At 44.4% G+C, this 21,511-nt stretch overlaps 1 protein-coding gene across 1 annotated transcript in view; it reads left to right on the plus strand.

Moving 5' to 3' along the window:
• Nucleotides 1-2,062: 2,062 nt before the first annotated feature.
• Nucleotides 2,063-21,511, plus strand: part of ABHD12 (abhydrolase domain containing 12) — a gene marked incomplete at its 5' end in the record, with an annotated part of 22,392 nt that continues 2,943 nt past the window's right edge. Inside the window, 8 exons of the mRNA XM_009875244.1 lie at nucleotides 2,063-2,187; nucleotides 3,845-3,950; nucleotides 6,806-6,925; nucleotides 9,619-9,649; nucleotides 17,960-18,005; nucleotides 19,329-19,458; nucleotides 20,968-21,005; nucleotides 21,198-21,277. Of these exons, the coding sequence (XP_009873546.1) occupies nucleotides 2,063-2,187; nucleotides 3,845-3,950; nucleotides 6,806-6,925; nucleotides 9,619-9,649; nucleotides 17,960-18,005; nucleotides 19,329-19,458; nucleotides 20,968-21,005; nucleotides 21,198-21,277 (676 nt within the window). The remainder of the gene's footprint in view (nucleotides 2,188-3,844; nucleotides 3,951-6,805; nucleotides 6,926-9,618; nucleotides 9,650-17,959; nucleotides 18,006-19,328; nucleotides 19,459-20,967; nucleotides 21,006-21,197; nucleotides 21,278-21,511) is intronic.

A 21,511-nucleotide genomic window follows, 5' to 3' on the forward strand; every position in this document is an offset into this window, starting at 1 on the left:
CCATGTGCTGCTGCATCCTGGACATTTCACCACCGTTGATCTCCTCAGCTTGCAGGCAAACCTCTCCCTGCCATCTCACTCACCACTGGCCTCTGGGGAAGCGCTCTGCTCCGAAACGCTCCGCTCTGGTGCTTTTCTCCCCCTCCCCGTTTCCTCACGGACCGGGTTCTTTTGCTTTTCTCTCCTTCCTCCCAACAGAAAAATTCCCCAACACAAAAGACAGGGCACAAAGACAGAGACAAAGAGAGGAGTGGCCCAGCAGGTTTCCCTCTTAAATACACTGATCTCAGAGGTGCTGATGGGTCTGGCCAGAGGTGAGTCAGGCTTTTACCTGTGAAAGGCTCTCAAAGTTTTCCAGGGGGCCTTCCCCCACCGCCCTCCCCTGCTACCAAAAAGCTCTGTCAGACTCAAACCCATGACACAGTGCCTTGGTAATAATTTTTCTTTTCCCCTCTTGGAAATTGGCATTTAGGATCATAGAACCATAGAATGTTAGGAGTTGGAAGGGACCTCAGTTCCTTGAGCTTGTCAAGAAAAAGGCATCAGTTTTGGTGATAGATGTTTCTGAGGCCCAGAACATGGTTGCTGGGTGAGAGGCCACAGGTACTTGTGGGCAGGCGGTAGCGTGATGAAGGCAGATTTTGGACAAACAGGAGGATAGCCTATTCCTTGTGAGTACCCTGGCAGTCATGCCAAAAGTTTATCCGAGCGGGGAGGTTGGAACATCTCCTTTTCCACTGTGTTGAAAACCAGTTCCTGATGAATCTTGGCTTTAGCTTAGGGATACAAAAGCAGGTTGAGATCTTGAAGAATTTGGTGCAAGATCAAACTGTTTCGGTGCCAATTCTGTTCGTTTTTCTTGCAGAAATAGTTAAAGAAAGAGGTCTTCAGGCTCTCTGTTTAACAGTTTCACCTAGCTGCTGGCATTCGAACTCTTAGCACTAAGCATGGAGCAAGTTCAACACGTCAGTTCCTAAAACTGCCAAATGGAAGATTAATAATTTCATGCCTCTTGGAAAAAAGTTATCTCTGCTTTCAGCTGCCGGCGGTTCTCGAGAACTGGTTGCTCCGTGGCGTGCAGCGCTGTTCCTGCTCGAGACTGTCGGCTGGAAAGCAAAGGGAGGTGTGCTGCCTGGAGGGTTTATGTGCAGTTTAGTTCTTGATCACAGTGATAGTTGAGGGTCTCAGTGCTTCTGCCCATAAAATGTTAGTCAACTAGATTATTAGAAGTACACCTTTATTTATATGTACATGAATATATATAAATATATATATATGTGTGTGAGTATTTATGTAGCAGTTATTCTGAGGCAATAAACTTTATTTCAAGAAAAATTGCATAACTAGCAGCAGTGTGATCATTCTTTTTTCTTTTTTTTTTTTTTTCTGGTAGTGGTTTGGATTTTTTTGTAGCTTACTCTTCCTAATCGGAATACTTAAGGACGAAATAGAAATAAAGTGTTGGGGCAGTTGTTCCAAACTCAATCTGGACTCACAGAGAATGATGCTGCAGATAAGGAATTTCATAATACTTAATAACTTAGAAAAACTTGCTTTCCAAGGTGTTGTGAGTTATGAACAAGGCAGAATGTCTGCTCCAGTCTGTGCATGAGATCACGTGTGATTTTATCAGTCTCGTTACACATAGTTCCTCAAAATATGTGAAAATCTAACTACACAAAAACTTGCTGATGTGATTTAAGTGGGAGGTGCAGTCAGGCTGGGTTTTTGTAGACAAACATGTGATATGCATTTCTGGAGGTCCTGAAATCTGTTAAATAAGCAGAAAAAAGGCTCTTGTTACAGGGTGTTTTGAAATGTAATCAGTAGGGAGTTTCTATTCCCTTTTTCTAAGCTACATTTCATCAGCTTATGGTTTGATTACTTCTGCTTCTCTCAAGACAACTGGGGCTGCATAAACTGTTTAAAGTTTTTGTTTAAAGAGTAAATGACCAATTTATCAAATACACCAAGCACGCAGGTAACTGTGAAAACTGCTTTATAAAATTCCTGCTGTATTCACATCTGTTTTTTGTTATTTTTTTCTTTTTCTTTTATACAGGCGATACGGATTATGGTTTCGATTGCGGAAGTTAATAATATGGTTGCTGGGAGTGTACATAGCCATTCCATTTCTAGTAAAACTTTGCCCTGCTATTCAGGCAAAGCTGGTCTTCCTAAACTTTGGTAAGTGACTCGGTCTGGGATGAGTGAGAGGGGAAGGGGAGGAGCATCTTTATCTTTCATTTGTTTGCCTTCACTCTCAGCCTGCACGTGTGCAGCTTGTAAAGGATGTGAACTTTCACAGGTTTTAGGTCTCCAGACTATGGTTTGGAAAGCAGTCCTTATGACCCTACTAGTCTTTGTAGTGTGTCTGGACCTCAACCACAGAACTTGCTTTTGAACCATTGGGACAAAAGAGTCCTTAAAACTGCTCAAGGCTCAGTATAACTCCGTAGAGTCTCTCTTGGTATTGGGTGTGTCAGAGGCTGCCTAGAGAGGCCGTACAGCATTGGTTATGGAAGAGGAAGCACTTAGATTAAGCGCAGCCCCTCATTTAGCACATTGCACAATGTCTGTAAGATGCAGCTTGTGAACCAAGCTGTGGAAGACAGAATGCTGAAAAATCATAGAATCATAGAATGTTTGGAATTGGAAGGGACCTCAAAAGATGGTTTAGTCCAACCCCGCTGCCAGAGCAGGATCCCCTAGGGCAGCCACACAGAAACGCTTCCAGGCAGGTTTTGAAAGTCTCCAGAGAAGGAGACTCCACAGCCTCTCTGGGCAGCCTGTGCCAGGGCTCTGTCACCCTCACAGTAAACAAGTTTCTCCTCATGTTCTGTTGCTGAGCACCACTAAAGGAGATTGTCCCCTTCCCCTTGACACCCACCCCTCAGATATTTATGTATGTTAATAAGGTCCCCTCTCAGCCATCTCCTTTCAGGGCTAAACAGCCCCAGTTCTCTCAGTCTCTCTTCACAGGAGAGATGTTCAAGTCCCTTGATCACCCTCGTAGCTCTCCATTGGACTCTCTCCAGTAGGTCCCTGTCTCTCTTGAACTGGGGAGCCCAAAACTGGACACAGTATTCCAGGTGTGGTCTCACCAGGGCAGAGTAGAGGAGGAGGAGAACCTCCCTAGACCTGCTGGAAACACTTTTCTTAATGCCCCCCAGGATCCCACTGGCCCTCTTGGCCACAAGGGCACGTTGCTGTCCCATGGACAACTTACTGCCCACTGGGACTCCAAGGTCTGTTTGATGTTTGACTTCCCCAATGTTGCTCATGTTTGAATTATTGAATAGAACAAGCAATGAACAATTGCATGTTGTACGAATTCGAGAACGTAAAACATTTGGAAGGGTGAATTGAGCTGTAATGGTTTTACTTTCAGGGTTCTCTTCCTGAAGAGGCGAAGTTTCTGACCTAACGCGATCTCTTTTAAATGCTGCAGTGTCAGGGGGGTGTGCAATTATTTGATAGTCTTTGGAGAGTGGGCTAACAAACTGCATATCTTCCTCAAAGGCTCAGGAGGAGGAGGTTAAGTACAATTTATCTTACTCTTAGAGGACAGGAGCAAGGTGATGTCTGCTACTATAACGCACTATCTCCTTTAGACTGTCACGTTACAGAGGCTGAAACCACATGTCCTCCTGAAACACATTACAGCTCTGGGATGCTTGTTTTATCCCAGGGGGTTTGTTCTGTCAGTAAATTACAGCTACAATGCAAACAGTAAAAGGTGGGCCAGCTTGTAAAACTCTTCAGTAAAGAAATTTTCTAAGACAGTAAAGGTTAAAAAAAAAAAAAGGTTTCATAGTCTGCTTTTTGTTTCTGTGTATTTCAGTGAGGGTCCCATATTTCATTGACTTGAAAAGACCACAGGATCAAGGTTTAAACCACACCTGTAATTACTACCTGCAGCCAGAGGAGGATGTAACCATTGGAGTCTGGTAAGAAAGCCTTTTCTGTGCAGTATGTGCTGTGCATTTTTATCCTTCTTTTTGTTCTCAGTGTCACCTATCCAGTGTTTTTGCTGTGCGTGTGACAACCTTTGCCTGCTCTGATTTGTGGATGTCTGTTGAAAAATACACAAATCTCTGAGCTCATCTGAACTAAGATCAGTAATGCATGAAACACAGTTTGACAACCTGTGCATTCAGAGAAACTTTGTAATTTGGAATCATAAAAATTACAGATCTGGATTGCTACAGAGATCATGCCTCCCTGTCAGATGAGTTAGAAGTTTTGTCATTCAACTGCTGTTCGTATTTTGTTTTGCAAAATAAATGTGGGGGAAGATGGTAAAACAGGATCAAAGTGTTCAGAGTAGGAGGAAGAATATTTTGTGTATAAAACATATGTAAGGTTTGGAGAGTGGATGAGAATGGAACACAGAGTTTACTCTCTTAACAAAACAAGAATTCACTTGTCCTTCCTTCCTTATGAGGAAGATTTTTGTGATCCCAGGTATGAGCAGTTAATTTTAGCCCTTTGTTACCCAGGATAAGCTCAGATAACTGTTTGTCTGAAAAGGTCTGCTTTCAGTACTTCCCTTATGATTAGACTGACTAAAACCAGCTTCTGCATCTGTTTCTCATGATCACTTTCTATTGTGTCTCAACATGAGAAGTTTCAAAGCTACAGAAAAATTCCTGCTAGCTTTGTAGAAAAAAAAAAAGTGCCTGCAGTTTGAATATATATGCAAGAGCAGCAAACGTGAAAAAAAGACGAGACACCATGTCAGGTATGGAGAGAAGAGGGCTGTTCCTTAATACAGCCAGGGATTTTAGATCTCTAAGCTGTAGGATTTGGAGTTTTCAGTTAAGAGTGTGTAACTTGTGTGTGTCTGCTAATGCAGTGGAGATTTTCCCTTCAGTTGTGGGTACGTGACCTTCTGAATAGGACAGTGATGCCCTGCTACATAAAGATGATTCCTTCCCTTTAAGTGAATTTTGATGAAAGACGTGTTTAGAAGCTCGCTCTGGAAGTAGGCTGATAAATAATGTTTTGTGTCCTCACTTGGACAGTTAAAATTCTACCTGCTAAACTGTTGCATAAGTTTAGGTGGCAGTCTTGAGATTTTTATTTTGTTTCCCTTACAAGTGTACTGTGTATCTTTACTAAAACAGAATTTCCAGCTTGCAGTGATGATTCAGAGGTGGTTTGTATGGATACTTACGAGACAGGTTTTCAAGAAAGTTTGGAGCCTTGCTTTGATGCTAGTGTAAGGGCTTGTGTTCGATGTACGTTTGAAACAAAGTCCTCAGCATGCTTTGTTCATAAGCTTGGGAAAGTCTTGAGGCAGAGCAGCTGGAGAAGTTGCGAGTCCTACAGTTACTGGGGTGCTTTTCCTCCCTGGCTGCGTGCATGCAAGTAGATTTTTTTTTTTTTTTAATATTGTTTTTCCCATGTTGGTTATCCTCTGAGCTTTACATCTGGGAGGAAGGTGTGTGGTAGGTGGAAGTTGCCTTTCAAGAAAGAAGGCATGTGAGTACTTATGTTACTTCTGAGAGCTGTAAGCTAGCCCGCTTCTCAAAAAATTGAGGTGGTTGTGAGCATGCACTCGGGTTCAGTGTTTTTCTTCTAGAGTAATTATGCAATTTAAATGCTTGCCATCTCTTCAGTCCATCATTCTCATTGAATTCTTTCTAACAGACTGCCCAGCTATATTGTCTACAGACGAACAGCTCTTAGACAGGCTGGAGAGTTGGATGGGGAGAAATTTTATGAAATACAACAAGGGCAATTGTGGAGTCTTGCACCTGGGAAAGTACAACCCCAAGTCCCAGAATAGGTTGAGGGACTGACCTATTGGAGAGCACCGTAGGAGAAAGGGACATGGGGGTCCTGGTGGGCAGCAGGATGGCCATGAGCCAGCAATGTGCCCTCGTGGCCAAGAAGGCCAATGGCATCCTGGGGTGTGTTAGAAGGGGAGTAGCTAGTAGGTCGAGAGAGGTCCTCCTGCCCCTCTACTCTGCCCTGGTGAGGCCACATCTGGAATATTGTGTCCAGTTCTGGGCCCCTCAGCTCAAGAAGGACAGGGAACTGCTGGAGAGAGTCCAGCACAGAGCCACAGAGATGATGAAGGGAGTGGAACATCCAGAAGGAGCTGAATCTCTTTAGCTTGGAGAAGAGGAGGCTGAGGGGTGACCTCATAAATGTTTATAAATATGTCAAGGATGAGTGTCAGGAGGATGGAGCCAGGCTCTCCTCAATGATGTCCAATGATGGGGCGCAAGCTGGAACATAGGAGGTTCCACAAAAACGTTAGGAAAAGCTTTTTCCCTGTGAGGGTGACAGAGCCCTGGCACAGGCTGCCCAGGGAGGTTGTGGAGTCTCCTTCTCTGGAGACTTTCAAACCCCGCCTGGACACGTTCCTGTGTGACCTACTGTAGGTGATCCTGCTCTGGCAGGGGGGCTGGACTAGATGAGCTTTTGAGGTCCCTTCCAACCCCTCACATTCTGTGATTCTGTGAGAAGTAATTAAGTGCCATAAAAGCTGAGGAATTCAGATTCTTTCTGCAGAATGGTGAGAAGTTCAATGATTGTACTTTGGGTTTGCCTATGAAGTTTGATGCCTTGCACAGCCCTGAGTTTTGCAGGCAACAGCGATGGCAATGAAAATGTAGAAATAACCATAGCCCCTTTGTTTTAAATTTGGCCATTTGTCAGCTAATCATGACAGTTTTAGGAAGAGCGAACGTAAGATGTGTAATCCAGAGTTAACAAACTGACCAGAAAAAAAAACCAAAATTTGAGTGGCGAATGTTGAGTAGCAAAATTACGTTTTTCCTTCTCTACACAGGCACACGGTCCCTGCAGCCTTATGGAAGAATGCCAGAGGGAAGGACCAGTTGTGGTTTGAAGATGCTTTAGGTTCCAGCCATCCTGTAATTCTTTACTTGCATGGCAATGCGGGAACAAGGTGAGGCACAAAACAGAGATGGCTTTGTTTCATGCTGTGTTTTCCTGCCTTGCCACAGCTTGAACACTTTGATAAGAAAGATGGGGACAAACTTTTTAGCAGGGCCTGTAGTAATAGGAAAAGGGGTACGGGTTTTAAAGTAGATGTAGACTAGATATAAGGAAGAAGTTTTCATGTTGGCAGATGACCCATCGCTGGAAGCGTTCAAGGTTAGGCTCGATGGGTCTCTGAGCAACCTGATCTAGTTAATGATGTCCCTGCTTCCTGCAGGAGCGTTGGACTAGATGACCTTTAAAGGTCCCTTCCAGCCTAACATATTTTATGATTCTATATTAAAACCAAATTAAAATCTGATGCTGCTGCTTCTTTTAAAAAAGAAGAGCATGTCTTAATAAATGATGCCTGTCCATTTGTTGAGTGTGAAAATAGATTTGTTGCCATATTTGGAGATATCTGATATTATAGTTTACCTTGTATCCTCTGCTAGAAGCTAGGAGACTGTGACTTGTGCTAGATCAGGTAAGGAGAAGTACTTCTTTTCAGTGTAGGGCTCTCTGAATCAAGACATGAGATAGTATTAGTGCATTAAATAAACTTTTCAGTTCCTTTTGGCAGCTTATTTTAGTAGGTAACACATTCTGAGGAAGGAAAATCAGAAAGAAAGAGGAAGGTGCTGTGCTGGTCTTGTTTAATTATTGCATGCATACAGGCTGTTAATCTCAACACGAGCATTTCTCAGATTTGTAATTTTATAGTTGGCCATTTTTGTCAGCTGAAGAAGTAGGCTGGTTTTCTCTACTTTGTTGCTGAATGCTGAAAGCTGTTAGCACAGTGTGAAACTTTCTGGATGTTTCTCAAAATCATGTTCTTACTGCCACATCTCTGCATGATACAGCGCTTTAGTTCATTTATAGAACATGGTCTTTTTCCTTACTAATGTGCATCTTAAAAGAGTATCAGATGCTTTCTGAGTTTTGAGTGCCAGCACATGTTCTTTTGAAGCTGATGTGTGCTTGCAGATACTTTGCAAGAGCAGAAACATTACAGAAATAAAAGTTCCACGATGTGTAAAGCAAAGAAACTCTGTTTTAACTATGCTGGTAGTGAAGGCTCCCTAGCCTTTACATTGCAGGAATATTGCCCTTTTCACCTAAATTCTTGTCTTAGTGGTGTTCTTTTTTTTTTTTTTTTGTAAACGGCATGATGTGGAAGATGCCTGCTATGAGTCAGGAAAAGCATGAGCAGATGGTTTTTTGGAAACTTCTTGTGCTGATACATTACAAGGTTTAATCAAATTGTTGTATTATTTTTCAAATTTTGCTCCACTTGTTTTCTTGCTTTTGTTGGGTGTAGGAAATTATATTAATGGAGGCTACTCTGCAGCTTAATGGTGGTAATTTGGGACCAGTATCGCTGTTATGTGCGTGTTGATTAGATTTACTTCTTGGATATCCCAAGTGCTCCGGAGATAAAGAGCTACTGAGCTACAGATCAGTTACATATTTCACGTTTTGCTTTCCTCTGTGTATTGGAGAAGCTGGAGGTATATTGGCTTTGCCATTTTGGCTTTAAGATGTTTCTACACTGCATATTCAGTCCCTTGGCAAAGGGCTGCTTTACTGATGCAGGCTGCATTAACTATAAGTAAAAGGCCCTGCCTTGGCTTTCTGGTTTGCCTGGGTGGTCTGGAGCCAAGGCAAAAATGTAGTATTTACTTGATCCCCTTAGAAAATAATTCTTCTCTTGCACTTTGAGGATGCATGAAAAGTCATCAATGTGTGCACATCAAGGGTGACTTTTCAAGTAAGTGCGTCTTCTTCTTCAGACTTGTGTGATTCAAAATTACTTACAAGCAACCTGTTGTGCTTCGCCCTGAGTGATTTTGGCTACATTAGGTGTTTTGTAGTACAGTTGGAGCTTTTGGCTGACAAGTGCATGTGTTATTTGAGGGAAGTCTGGAAGGTGGCATTTTGGTTTAGATCTGCACTGACCAAACCAGTCATAGTAAGAATATTTTAGTTTTCCTATGAATACAGGAGACAAATCTACTCTTATTCAATACTAGACTAAAGTTTGAGTGTTGATTAGCCATGTCATGTTGTAGATGACATGGAATGGCACAACCGCTCTTTTCCACTTCATTGTCTAGATTCCTATTTCTTAAAAAAAAAAAATTAAAGCAGATTCTTCCCCTGCACTTATTTACAGTGTTCAACTCTGGTTTTCACTGCTCAGTCTTTTGCACATGTCCTTTCTGTCCCTGTACTTGGGGCCAGGTGAGGGCATCACACCATGGAGACGAGGGGTTACTGACTGGGATAGCTCTGGTGGCAGGAGTGCAGGGCCTGCAAAGCCAGCAGAGGCAGGCTGTTTTGGATATATTATAGACTTTGGAAAAGTTCATATTTACCTGCTTTGAGAAGTGATTTATAGGGAGAAGTTGACTTCAAAACTGTGTCCTGCATAGCTTGGCAAAGCTTTGCTGTCTCCTTGAAGCCTATGACAAAGGAGTTATGGTGTTTCTTATGTTTGGCATGTTTTTGTTAAGCTGGAAGCCTAAGGCAATTGGGGAGTCTGTTTCTGGAAACTTAAATGTTCTCATGTGTTTTTTTGTTTGTTTGTTTGGTGTTGGTTTTGTGTTTTGTTTTGTTTTTTATTTTCCTCCGCTTCTCTTCATGAATCACTTTCGCCAGAGGTGGGGATCACCGGGTGGAACTTTATAAGGTAAGTGGCTGCACATGTTGTCCAGGCAGTTGCATTAACACATCAGATGTGCATGGACTTGAGAAGACTTCTCATTACAGCCCACTGCCAACAAGCAGATAGCTTAGGACTCTTAGTCTCCTCTAGGCAGGAAACTGTGAGCACGCTTTCCCATATTAAAAGGTGTTTGAAAGATCTTTTACGTGCTGTTGTTAACTGTCATCTCCAACTGACCTAAACAGGTTCTTTGCCAGGAAGAGTTTCACAATGCAGTTTATAGGAAAAATTACAAGTTTCATTTGATAACAGCTGTAATTTGATTGATTATACTGGTATGCTAATTTAAGATACCATTTAAGGGTATTCTTTCATGTGTTACCAGTCTCTATAATACCCACTATCATAGAATAGAATTAGAATATCTTCAGTTGGAAAGGACCTACAACAATTATCTAATCCCACTGCCTGACTGCTTCAGGGCTGACCAAAAGTTAAAACATCGTCCAAATGCCTCTTAAGGACTGTGACGGGTTTGGGGCATTGACCATGTCTCCAGTGCTTGACCATCCTCTCAGTAAAGAAATAATTCCTGATGTCCAGTGTAAACCTCCCCTGGCACAGCTTTGAACCACGGTCACACGTCCTATCACTGGGTACCAGGGGAAGAGCTCAGCACCTCCCTCTCCACTTGCCCCCTTCAGGAAGGTGTAGAGAGCAATGAGATCGCTCCTCAGCCTCCTTTTCTCCAACTAGACATACCTAAAATCTTTAGCTGCTCCACACAGGACATTTCTTTCAGCCCTTTCACCAGTTTTGTTCCTCTCTGTGTGAGTTGGTTCAAGCAGGATACAGAAACAACCACAAAACCGCAAATGAAATGCAAAGAGTAAATTTAGTTCTGTTACCTTGCCTCCTGGTGAATCCCCGAAGCAGCGCCCAGGCAGAGGCACGCAGCTGATCCCTTACAGTTTTAGTGTCCACAGATGGAAAGTCACTGTTTCCATGCTCATGGTTCACCAACTCATGGGACTGGGCAGCACAGGGTTAATCAATATTATTAAAGACTGAGGAAAAGAGAAGCAATGAATACCTCTGCTTTTTCTTCATCCCTGTTAGTCGGATGACCACCTTCAACAAGTATCGGTCCAATGCTTTCTTTAGATCTCTCCATGTTATTAATGTACTTAAAAATGCACTTCTTGTTGTCTCACCCAATACTGGACAGTTTCAACAGTAATTGAGCTTTGGCCTTCCGTGTTTTTTCTCTATATATACAAACCACAGCTCTGAAGCCTTCCTGTGAAGGCTGACCTTGCTTCCAGAGATCATACACTTTCTTTTTCCTCTTGAGCTCCACAAGGAGTTCCCTGTTCAGCCAAGCTGGTCTTCTGCCCTGCCTGCTTGGCTTATGACACAGTGGGATTGCCTGCTCCTGTGCATGAGCACTTGTGGACTCCTAAGTCCTCAAAAGCAGATTCCCAAGGTACTCTGCTAAATAGCTCCCTTAGGAGCTTAAAGCTTACCCTCCTGAAGTCCAGGGTAGCAACTCCGCTGTTCTTTTTTTCACATTGTATTGAAAATTTTAAACTCAACCATTTTGTGATTGCTGTGGCCAAGATAACCACCTCCCATCACATCTTGTGCAAGTCCTTCTCTGTTCACAAGCAGCAAGTCTAGGGAAGCATCTTTCCTAGCTGACTCACTGAGTGAGGCAATGCTGAGCCAACCCTTGGCTTACCTACTGGAATCCTGTTGGTAACCCCTTCCGCCATCAATTCTAGTTTAAAGCTCTCTTGATCAGGCCTGTCAGCTTACACCCAAAGACACATCTTCCCTATTGGGACAGGTTGATCCTGTCAGGCCCCAGTATACGTTGTGTCTTGAAGGCTTTTCCGTGGTTTAAAAGCACAAAGTTTTGGCTGAAGCACCAGTTCCGGAGCCAAGTATTGATATCCTGAGGTTGCCTGTTTCTTCCAAAATCTCTCCCTGTTACTGGGAGGACTGAGGAAAATGCCACCTGTGCTCCTCAGTTTTTTAGTGTTTTGAAACCTCTTCTGATCAACCTCAGACTTTTTGTTGCGACCTTGTTAGTGAAAGATCAAGAATGAGTAGTAGTCTGAAGCTTGTACTAAGTTCTTTGCTCTTGTAGTGACGTCTGTAATTTGGGCCCCAGGGAGGCTGAAACTTTCCTGAAAAGAGGGTCTGGTCTTAAAGTGGGTGATTCTGTTGGAATCCCCAACGACCATAGCTCGACCCTGGTCTTAATGCGGGTTTTGTTGGGAGGATGCTATACATGATCATACATCACCAACTGTTGGGAAAATACATGTGAATTGAAGCCAGCTCAATTCTTCACACTCTTGAAACTTTTGAAGGTGATATTTTGTTCTTTTAAATGCCAAAATGGTGGGTCAGGCCGCTATAAACCTCGTGGTTGGTCTGTTAGTTGGCCAAGGTGACAAAGCTAGTGCTTGCCTCTTCACACAGCAATTTGTTGGAGTAAAACCTTTTCCGAGTTGCCATTTCGGGGATTCTTTTATCACTTGCCAGGCAGGTCAACCTGAGTTTCCCCCCTTCCCAAGGCACAGTTCTTTTGTATGAATGATGCCATCTCAAGTGCTAAAGATTTGTACAAAACCCAATAAATTTGCTAGATGTGGCACCATGGCGTGTTACATGAGAACGGGCAACTTCTGCTGCTTTGGGTCTTTCACCTAATGGCTTTATTTTATTAAACTCTTTCTTGGCTGAAATTCTCACACACAGTTTCCTGGTCTCATATCATGTGTTTCTAAAAGAGCCATAATTATTTTTGCTGGCTCATTTCAGAGGGGTCTGAGTCTGTGTTTTTCCTGTAGATTTAGCTGTCATTCCCTTCCTTTGATAATTTGTGTCACTGTTGACACTCCTAAAGCTTTGTTGCAATCCAACTCCTAATGCAAGATCCCCTGCCACAGGAGGACAGAATGTCTCAAAGTCTTTTTAATCACAGAATGCCTCAAAGTCTTTTTAATTCGTATCACTTAGAAAATGCTGCTTGGCAACCCCAAGGAGGTAGGCGGTATTTCTTTTCCTTTAAGAAAAAAGGGTAAGTTGCAGAAAGTTGACTGAGGAGACTGTCACGTGTGGTGATCTATTTGGTCATTTCTGGGGGAAGCAGCCTATGCTGCAGTGCATTTTGTGCTGGCCAAGACAGGCAGAGGAGTTGGTTTCATTTTTGACTGAGCAAGAGTAGCCACGCTTCGAAATCCTCAATGGCACTGCGTGCCTCTGCATGTATACACATAGGGAGAACACAATTTACCAAAACCCTAGGTTTCTGTTTCTGGATCTGATGGTCTTTTGCTTCTGAGAACATGGACAAGTTGCTTAGTTAATTTTTTTCAGTCAGTTACATGTGAACACATGCATGGACTTGCCAGAACCGCACCAGAAACTCCAGGTTCCTGCTTATTCCAGCAGAACGAACCAGGCTGGATTGCTGTCCTTTTTGTTGGTGCTGCTAGTAGACTGGAAGTAGCAGGGGAAGCTCTCTAGGAGAGGTTCAGGAGGAAAATAAAACCTGTAAGAGGTTTCCGTCTTGTCTTTCCGAGTGCTTTTCTCAGCAGCAGCAGCAGCACTGAAAATGGAGACTGTCACTGCTGCACAGTCTGTGAGCAGCAGTTGTCTGAGATCGTTCTTACCCGGCACGCTGTGTGTTTGAAGACAGTAACCAGAAGCAGGAGGAGCAGTCGTGGAGCAGCAACCAGATGCAAACTCACTTTGAGGGGTCTGTTTTCCTCTAGTCTGGACCAAGTGTCCAGTTATTCTTTGTTCAGGCCTGGTTTCCAGATACCATAGTTACCAGTGTATTCGGGATCACTCTTGTTATTCACATTATTCATATTATTCGTGCTTCAATAGTGCAACTCAAAACATTTTACAACTGACAAGAATCCCATTCTCTTAGCTACCTTGACTGTCAGTGACAGACTACTGCAAGCTCCTTCTGCAATTCATACTTGTACATTGAGGCTTCAGCAGTGAAGCTTTTAGTTATAACCATGCTGATGTGCTGGGATCTTGGAGAGCTCATGCAAAGGGCTTTGTTTTGCCCACTGCACGAGGTTACCCAACTTTATGGAACAATATGGTATTGTTATAGGGGCAGAAGTAATTACTATAAATAAGACTTTGGCCTCGGTGCACTAAACATCCTGTTAAGGGTCGAAGGAAATGCCTGTTAACTGCAAAGCCAACTGAAATCTTACTGGCTTCATCTGAGACTTTTTCTAAACTAATTCTAAGGAGAAGAACAAGATAGAAAAATACTCAAAAAAAAAATTTAAAACAGAAGAGGCTGTTAGTACAAGGCATAGGAGATACTCCCAGGGTTGCTGGCTTCAAACAGGGATGTTACAGCTGTGTTTTTCACCAGGAGGAGCTGGGTGTTGATGGTGGAGGTTCTTTCTCGTGCATGTCCACTGTGACAGGCTGTACTTTAGCCTTGCTTTGCCTGTCTGCTTTCCTCTTGGGAAGTGGGTGTTTGGCTTCTGCAGCTGCCCAAGGCCAGGGTAGGAAGGAAGGTGCATGGACAGCAGAGCCATGCACTAAAGCAGAAGATGCTGCATCGTGAAGGTTGAGGTGGGCACCTTTATGGCTCTGGCAGCTCCAGTGGTGATAGCAACAATTTTTGCTGCTTTTCGTGCTTGTTCCTATTCCTCCTTGGCCTCATCTCTTTTTCCCTGGAAGAGAGAGGCACCTCTGAAGTGTTAGAGCAGGGCAGTGCCCATGGTTGGGGCTTGGCAGGTCCTTGGAGGAGTGAGCCCCTGCAAGTGCTTCACCTCTGTCATGGCCTTGAGTTGAATGGGTGCAGGAGTGGGAGGCTCTGTTGACTTCTTCCTTTGCTAAAGACACAAGATGATCTTCATGAACTTTATCCCAGCAATTTGTCCCTGCTTTCTGCTACGAGAAGAACTGGGCACACCAGCCTGTGCCATGCTGAGCTGTGAAAGAGGCACATCTTGGTAGTCAGGGGTCCCGAGTGTGGCACGCTGAGGTTTAGGTGAGCATGGGGACTCCTGCTGCCTGTGCCTGAGGGTGTCTTGAGGACGTCCTCCTTGCTTATTGCTGAGAGGGCGGGTGCTTTTGGCAGCTGACCAGGACAAGAGCCAGACGGATTAATGTTGCAGCCTCTCCTGCTCTCTGCCAGGTGCATTTGCTTTCTGGCTGCAAGAAGGGAATTTGGCTGGGGCTCCATCATGCCAGTCCTGTCCCTCTTCAGGAGACTCCACGCTTCTCAAGCACAGCCGCTATGTTAGGGGCTTCCTTGCTGCTTTTGGCTGGGCTGAGTGCTGGGATTTGAGGGTAGGGCTGTGCTTGGGGGTTCAGGAAAGCTGGAGGCCACTCTGTGGCGGTCTTCAACAGGTGTGAGGTGCAGTTGGTGGCTGGTGATCTGAGGAGGTAGATGCAGAGGGAGAACCAGGTGTTGTAGGGCAGTTTGCAGGAAGACAAAAAGAGGAGAAGGTGAATGTTCAGGTGGAAGAAGGCAGAGCTGCCATGGGAACAGCGACCTGGCGTGGTCAGCGATGCTGTCCTGCTGCAGGGGCTGAGCTCCCACGGTGAGGTGAGTACCAGCCCAGACAGCACAGGTACAAGGTAAACATGAGTACAGACATTAAAAAAATAAATGCTTGAATCGAGAACATTATCAGTGATTGTTTATCAGTAATGAAGCAGGTAAAAGTTGAAGGAGTAGTTGAATAATGAAGTCTCTAGTGGAACTGGGATACAGCTGGCTTTGAAAATAAAACACTAGTGTTGTGTGCATTATTGCAATGGATGTGTTAAACTTGGCATACTTTTTAAGAAGAAAGAGAGGATGGTAAAAATCTATTTTTAAATGTAACAGCTGCTAATTAAAGTAAAAGTGCATCTATGTGTTATCAAGAAGAGCTGCTGCCAGTGCAGCCAACACATAATGAACATATACAGAAGACAGGTAAAATGTCAACAGGTTAAATCATTTTTAATGGCCTGGAAAAGGCTAGATTGTACGTGATATCTTAGTAGAAAAATCACATTGTAAAGCTGAAAACCAAACTTTGCAGGAAGGAACTTCATGTTCTACATGTCCAGTCAGAAGGCCCAATGTGTAAGTGAACATATAAAAATGGTATAGAGTGATTGTGATGGAGACAGTTGTCCTGCAGCACCTAATTTATTAATTTTTTACCTTATTATTCTGATTTCGTCGTGCAGGTCGCAGTGGTGTTCTGTGCTGTGGTGCTGCATATACATAACCACATCTCTCTCTGATACTGGCATGATTATTTGCAAGAGGATGTGGAAGAAACAGTAACTTAGGAGTGCAGATCCCAGAGTGGAACAACTGTGTATTTAATACCTCTGCTGCAAAGGACCCCTGCCCTGGAACTGCACACAGTATGGACCCTGTCACTTCCAAGGGAACCCCTTGGAAGGATTTAGAGCCAAAGAAAGAGGAACAGGAATTGCCTGAAGAGAATTGAATAGCAAAAAGTTCAGGAGCTTTGAGTGATTTTGAAACTGCTGCAGTTGCATCTGCTGATACAAATTCCAAATAACTGTTAGTGGGGAAAATGGTATTAGAAGAGGAGTAGTGGAGTAATGTAACCCCATAGTGCCAAGAAATAACACAGCCAAGCACAGCAGGGGTGATGAGCATGATAGAACATATTAGTCTAAGGAGGATGCCAGCAAGCAGCAGGGCAAACCATGTGATACGTACATGAAGTTGCTGGGCTTCTGTCTTCAGACGACCATTTAGAGGCTAGTAGGGTGATGGAAATGCTCTCTCTATTTCCAGTCAGGCACCAGTTGTCTGTGTAAGCTCCTGTTGTACTTGTGGGCATGCTGTGTGCCCCCGAATTGTTGTAAATTGTTGTTTATAGCCCTACGCGATATCTGTATATGTAACCTGTTAAGGTTAAAATTGTCCTAGTCCTTTAGAAATAGTCTGATAGTCCCAGTACCACTAGGTGTGTTATTTAAAAAATTGTGACAATTGCTAACCCAAGTGTTAATGCTGGAAGCCCAGCTTGTAGCGCAACAAGCCCTGAAGGCAGCAAATGTCACACACCAAGCAGATACCTCATTTGCCACGGCGCAGTCCAAACCACCGAGCTCTGCCCTGTGACACGTGAAATGCTGGTGACACACAGCTTGTAGAGATACAGTCTAGAGAAGTACACACCTGGTATGACAACGGAGACCTCAGAGGTGGGGACACGGGGGGCATTGCAGTGGAATGCAGGTGTGAGCATGCATGGAATGGGGCACAGGCTGACCACACACCCCATAAAGTAATTTGGGATGTTACACGGAATCACAGAGCAAATAAAGAGAAAGAAACATCCCGTGTCTGGGTGAGATGTATGAAAATTACCTAGGATGGGATCTAGAGAGAAGTGGGAGAAACCAAGCACCATCATAGTCCCCCCAGCAAAAGAGTTGAGTTGCCAACTTACCTTAACACCCCTCTCTCCTATGTTGTTCTCTCTTTTTTTCTCTCCTAATGAAATTTGAATTAGTAACAGCAATTGTTCAGGCTGTTAAGATTTTAATTACCCTAGAAATATGAGCCAATTCCTGTTGTCCATTAGAAGGTTTAGAATCTAGTATAATGTTAATATTGCATTTTTTAGTCATGTGTCATACATAGACCATGAAAGCAACAATATTTTAATCTTTTTGTGACTTTGTGTTGATTTTTATCTACTGTGGAGCTGTTAGGTTCGTACTGAGCAATGGTAACTTGGAATACTAGCCCTGTTTTTAGCAAGGCATGTTTTCTGAGCAATCTGATCTAACCGTGGGTATTTTTACTTGCTTTTAACAGATTTTGTCAGGATTACCATTGGCTGTAAATCTTCATGATAGAGGAACTGCACATTTTGCATGCAGACATCTAAGCCTTCTGAAACCTGAAATGAGCTTCTATATGTTGTGCTAACATTTATGCTAATTTGAATAACATAAATGAAGCTGTTGTACCATTTGACTGACAAACGCTTTCAGGTTTTCAAAGGAAACAGTTACAGGGTATTTGTGGATCTTAGAGGCAAAACTGTTAAAAGGAGAATCAAAATCTAAAATAACTTCATATGGGGTTCAGGAAACAAATGGAATAAAACCAGTGGGCTGAGGTGAATGGTGTTTGAAAAGCTCTGTGCCTGCCACACTTAACTTGTCCCTTTAGCCCATCAGGCTAAGAATGTTATAAATTAGGTCCCTGCAACTTGGTCTGAGGCAGGAGCACAGCTGCTGTGCAAGTCTCTGTCATGGGTTTCTGCATGTTTCTCTGCCCTCCAGGTTCTCAGCTCCCTTGGGTACCACGTGGTCACATTTGATTATCGAGGTATGTGGGCTTCTTCTATTACGAAATGCTTTTAGAAGTCTCTGTATAAGCAACAAAAGTTGCTCTCTCTTTGTGGATCTTGGGAGAGCTGCTCTTTTATGAATGCTCGCCGCAAGCTAATTAGATGTGGTTATTGCTTCTTTTTTTCCTCATGGGTATCCAAAGAACTTCCAGACAGTTCTTTCCGGTGCCTTCCTGTGTTACACTGCTTCCAGATTTCCAGCTTGGTGGACTCTGGCTCCTGTCTGTCCTCAGGCATGGGGCTCGTTGATTTGGGACCTAAGGAGCAGAGGGTGACTCAGGCACATATGCTGTCACAGCATCCAGTTAAGGCATCCTCCAGGTGCACGTCTGGAAACTTAGAAGCTTGACTAGGTGTAATCTTCTGGATATGAGCTGGTTGACTTTCCTGAGGTCACACAGGGAACTGAACTTGCAGTTCTTTCTAAAAGCTGGTAGGTGAGTTAAAGCATAGAGTAAATGATTTGCTAACAATTGGGAACATTCTCAGCAGAAGCCATCACCATTTTGCAGCTCTGTGCCACCAGCAGTCAAGCATCTGCTGGTTTTTTTGGTTTTGTTTTTTTTTGATTTTTTTTTCCTTCTTAGTATTTAAGCCATGGCTGCAGTGTAATACCACAGGAGATACTGGAAAGAAATTAATCCGTTGTGTTGTTATCAACAAGACATCTGGGAGGGGTTTATTTGTAGGAGCCTGCTGGGTTTTTCAGCCCTGCTGGCAGCTGCTTTGCTTCTCTGGCTGCTTATTCGTATCAGAAGGGATGTGGGATGCTTGCTGTGTAGCATAAGATGGGTAGACGTTCTGCAATAGCAGTACAGCCATAGGGCCAAAGCAATCGGGAGGGTGGAAAATTGCTTGAGGGCATTGATCGAACAGCATGGGCAAACTGCTGTTGCAACAGCTTTGGGAAATGTGTTTTGTTTTTGACCCTAAGCATCCTGTTCTTATGCTGTTTACAAATTGGTTACATGCATGCAAAAGCAGCTAAGGTTTGGGAGTTGGGCTGTTGCTTGTGGGTGGGTAGGTACCAGAACACATTGTGGTGGCCTCTGAGATCCAGCTTTTGGTTTTTGTTGTTGACTAAATCCACAAAAACTCCTTGGCAGTCAGCTGTTACCTTGTTTAAATGACTGTGGGTCAATCAGGGCTTTCAGCCCCAAATTGTAGAGGTGCACAGTGAAATAAACAGAAGCTGTCCATGGCCCAGGTCCCTGTGGAGTCACAGGTGGGCTGCATGGGAAGAGCTGTCTGGCTTTGCTCACCAGGCTCTGTGATTCTCAGAAGGACTGGTTGTGTTTCAGGCTGGGGCGATTCAGTCGGCAGCCCGTCAGAGAGGGGAATGACCTACGATGCTCTTCATGTCTTCGACTGGATAAAAGCAAGAAGCGGAGACAACCCTGTCTATATATGGGGACACTCCTTGGGCACGGGGTAAGCGTCTAACCACAGTGGGACTTTCCAGCTTCTGAAAAACAGTGAATGCTGACCTTGGATGAAGGTGCTATTTGCCATAAAATCCCCAGGCTGGCTAGGCGTGGAGTAGGTGGCATAGTTGCTACAGAGTAGGTTCAACTTTGCACTCTATAGAGTGAGAAGGGCTACAGTGAATGAATATGCAGGAATTGATCTTGAACCTTCATTGCTCGGAGGGTTACACTGGAACAGAGACACTTAGAGTAATAAAATGCAGATTTACCAAGAGGTGAGAAAGTGGAGCTGCATGGATCTCGTTCTGTGGTGAAACTGTGTTTGTCTGTCCTTCACAGCAGAACATCAGTCTCCTCTGATGCTCTGAACGAGCACATGACTTACCCTTACAAAACATTTTCCTCCTGTCCTGGCAAACACGCCGTGTGTAATCAGTACTCGTGCAGTTGCCCACATGACTACGCTGCTGGCCATCTGGGACAGTGACATGGTGATGCCTGGCACGGGGAAGTTTGAAGTGTCAGGTGCTTTCACTTGCGTGTTTTTAATTTTCCTTTCCTGCTTCCTGTCTTTCCACTGTCCTCTCTAAGTGGGTGGTGGCTAGCAGGCAGCATGTGCTCTTACTCCCTTGATTTGTGGAGGAGCAGAGGGCAAACACAAGAGTTACTTTTGAGTTGAGCTGTGTGTAGATTAAACAGAGATCACCACAGCGTGCCTTGCTGTCCAACAAATGTGTTGCTGAGCCAGGGAGATATTTCAGGATAGGGCTGCTTCATTGCTGTGATACTAAACATCCTGTTCTGTTTGAGAGAAAGCAAAGGCTTTTCCTTTGGCTCTTTCTCTTAATTTTTGTCATGTTCAGGACCTCTTTCTGGGTCAGAGCACGCTCGTGACATTTCCCAATGCACTGCAATCGGAGTGGCCCGGGACTGTGGTCCCCAGCTGAGTTCCCCGGTGACCACAGCCAGCGTGGAGCTTGAGGGTTTTGAAACGTGCTGTGCTTGGAGGATTCAGCAGCTTTGGAAATATCCTTGTCCCACTGGGGAGATGCATGGGGGAGAACTTGCCGTGTTCTGACTCAGTTATAGAAGCTCTTTGCAGTGTCGCCATGTGACTCTGCACTCCAGCTGCCTGGAACACAGCACCCCTCTGCCCATGCCCCTGCATTCCGCTCTTTCTTTCTCAGCCCATGTGTTCTGGGGACAAGAGGCCGTGTCACAGAACTGCAGGTATGTTGAGAGCCTGAGAACCACCTTAAAGGAGGTCCTTCCATGTAGCTCCACGGCGTGCTGCTTCTGTGGACTGGGGTGCAGGCACCTGATGCCATTTGAGACAGCTGAGTATGGGAGACCTGTGGGAACCCAAGCGATTGTGGGTTGGCTGCCCACACCTCAGGTGCTGTGAGGGGTCGACGTTATGGCAATTGAGTTGTACCTCTGCCACCTACCACAAGAGCCTGGTGCTTTGCAGAGGGTCTGCGCCAGATTAAACGCTTGTTGTTCTTCTTTCCAGGGTTGCAACAAATGTAGTGAGGCGCCTTTGTGAGAGAGGTAAGTCTGCTGGGTGGATGCACTTCCCACCCGGTTCAGGTCCTGCTGGTGTCCCGAATTTCAGCATACGTTTGCAGTTGTCACAAGGCTGTCCTTGGTGCACCGTGGTGGTAGCTGCTCTCATAAGGCAGACCTTGACCTTGCTGCCAACCTACACCCCTGCATTTCAGCACGTTGCCTTTGGCTTTTCAGAAACGCCCCCAGATGCCCTGATACTGGAGTCTCCATTCACCAACATACGGGAAGAGGCGCGAAGTCACCCCTTTTCTGTGGCAAGTACACAGCGGCTCTCACGCTGGTGGCATGTAATTGTGGGCTTGGAAATTAACCTTCAGAAGCTGAGCTAATTGCATGGCTTGTAGGGCAGCGGTGATATTTATAAGCATCAGGCGTAAAGAGCTGTGCTTACGGCAGCTCCTGGGAACATGCAGTACCAGAGCCACGTGTGGAGGCTGCTTAAAGAATACAGAAACTGGGATCGGAAAGAGGGTGGTAAATGTAGGGAA

The sequence above is a fragment of the Apaloderma vittatum genome, unplaced genomic scaffold, assembly GCF_000703405.1.
Source record: "Apaloderma vittatum isolate BGI_N311 unplaced genomic scaffold, ASM70340v1 scaffold21258, whole genome shotgun sequence".
Taxonomy (NCBI): domain Eukaryota; kingdom Metazoa; phylum Chordata; class Aves; order Trogoniformes; family Trogonidae; genus Apaloderma; species Apaloderma vittatum.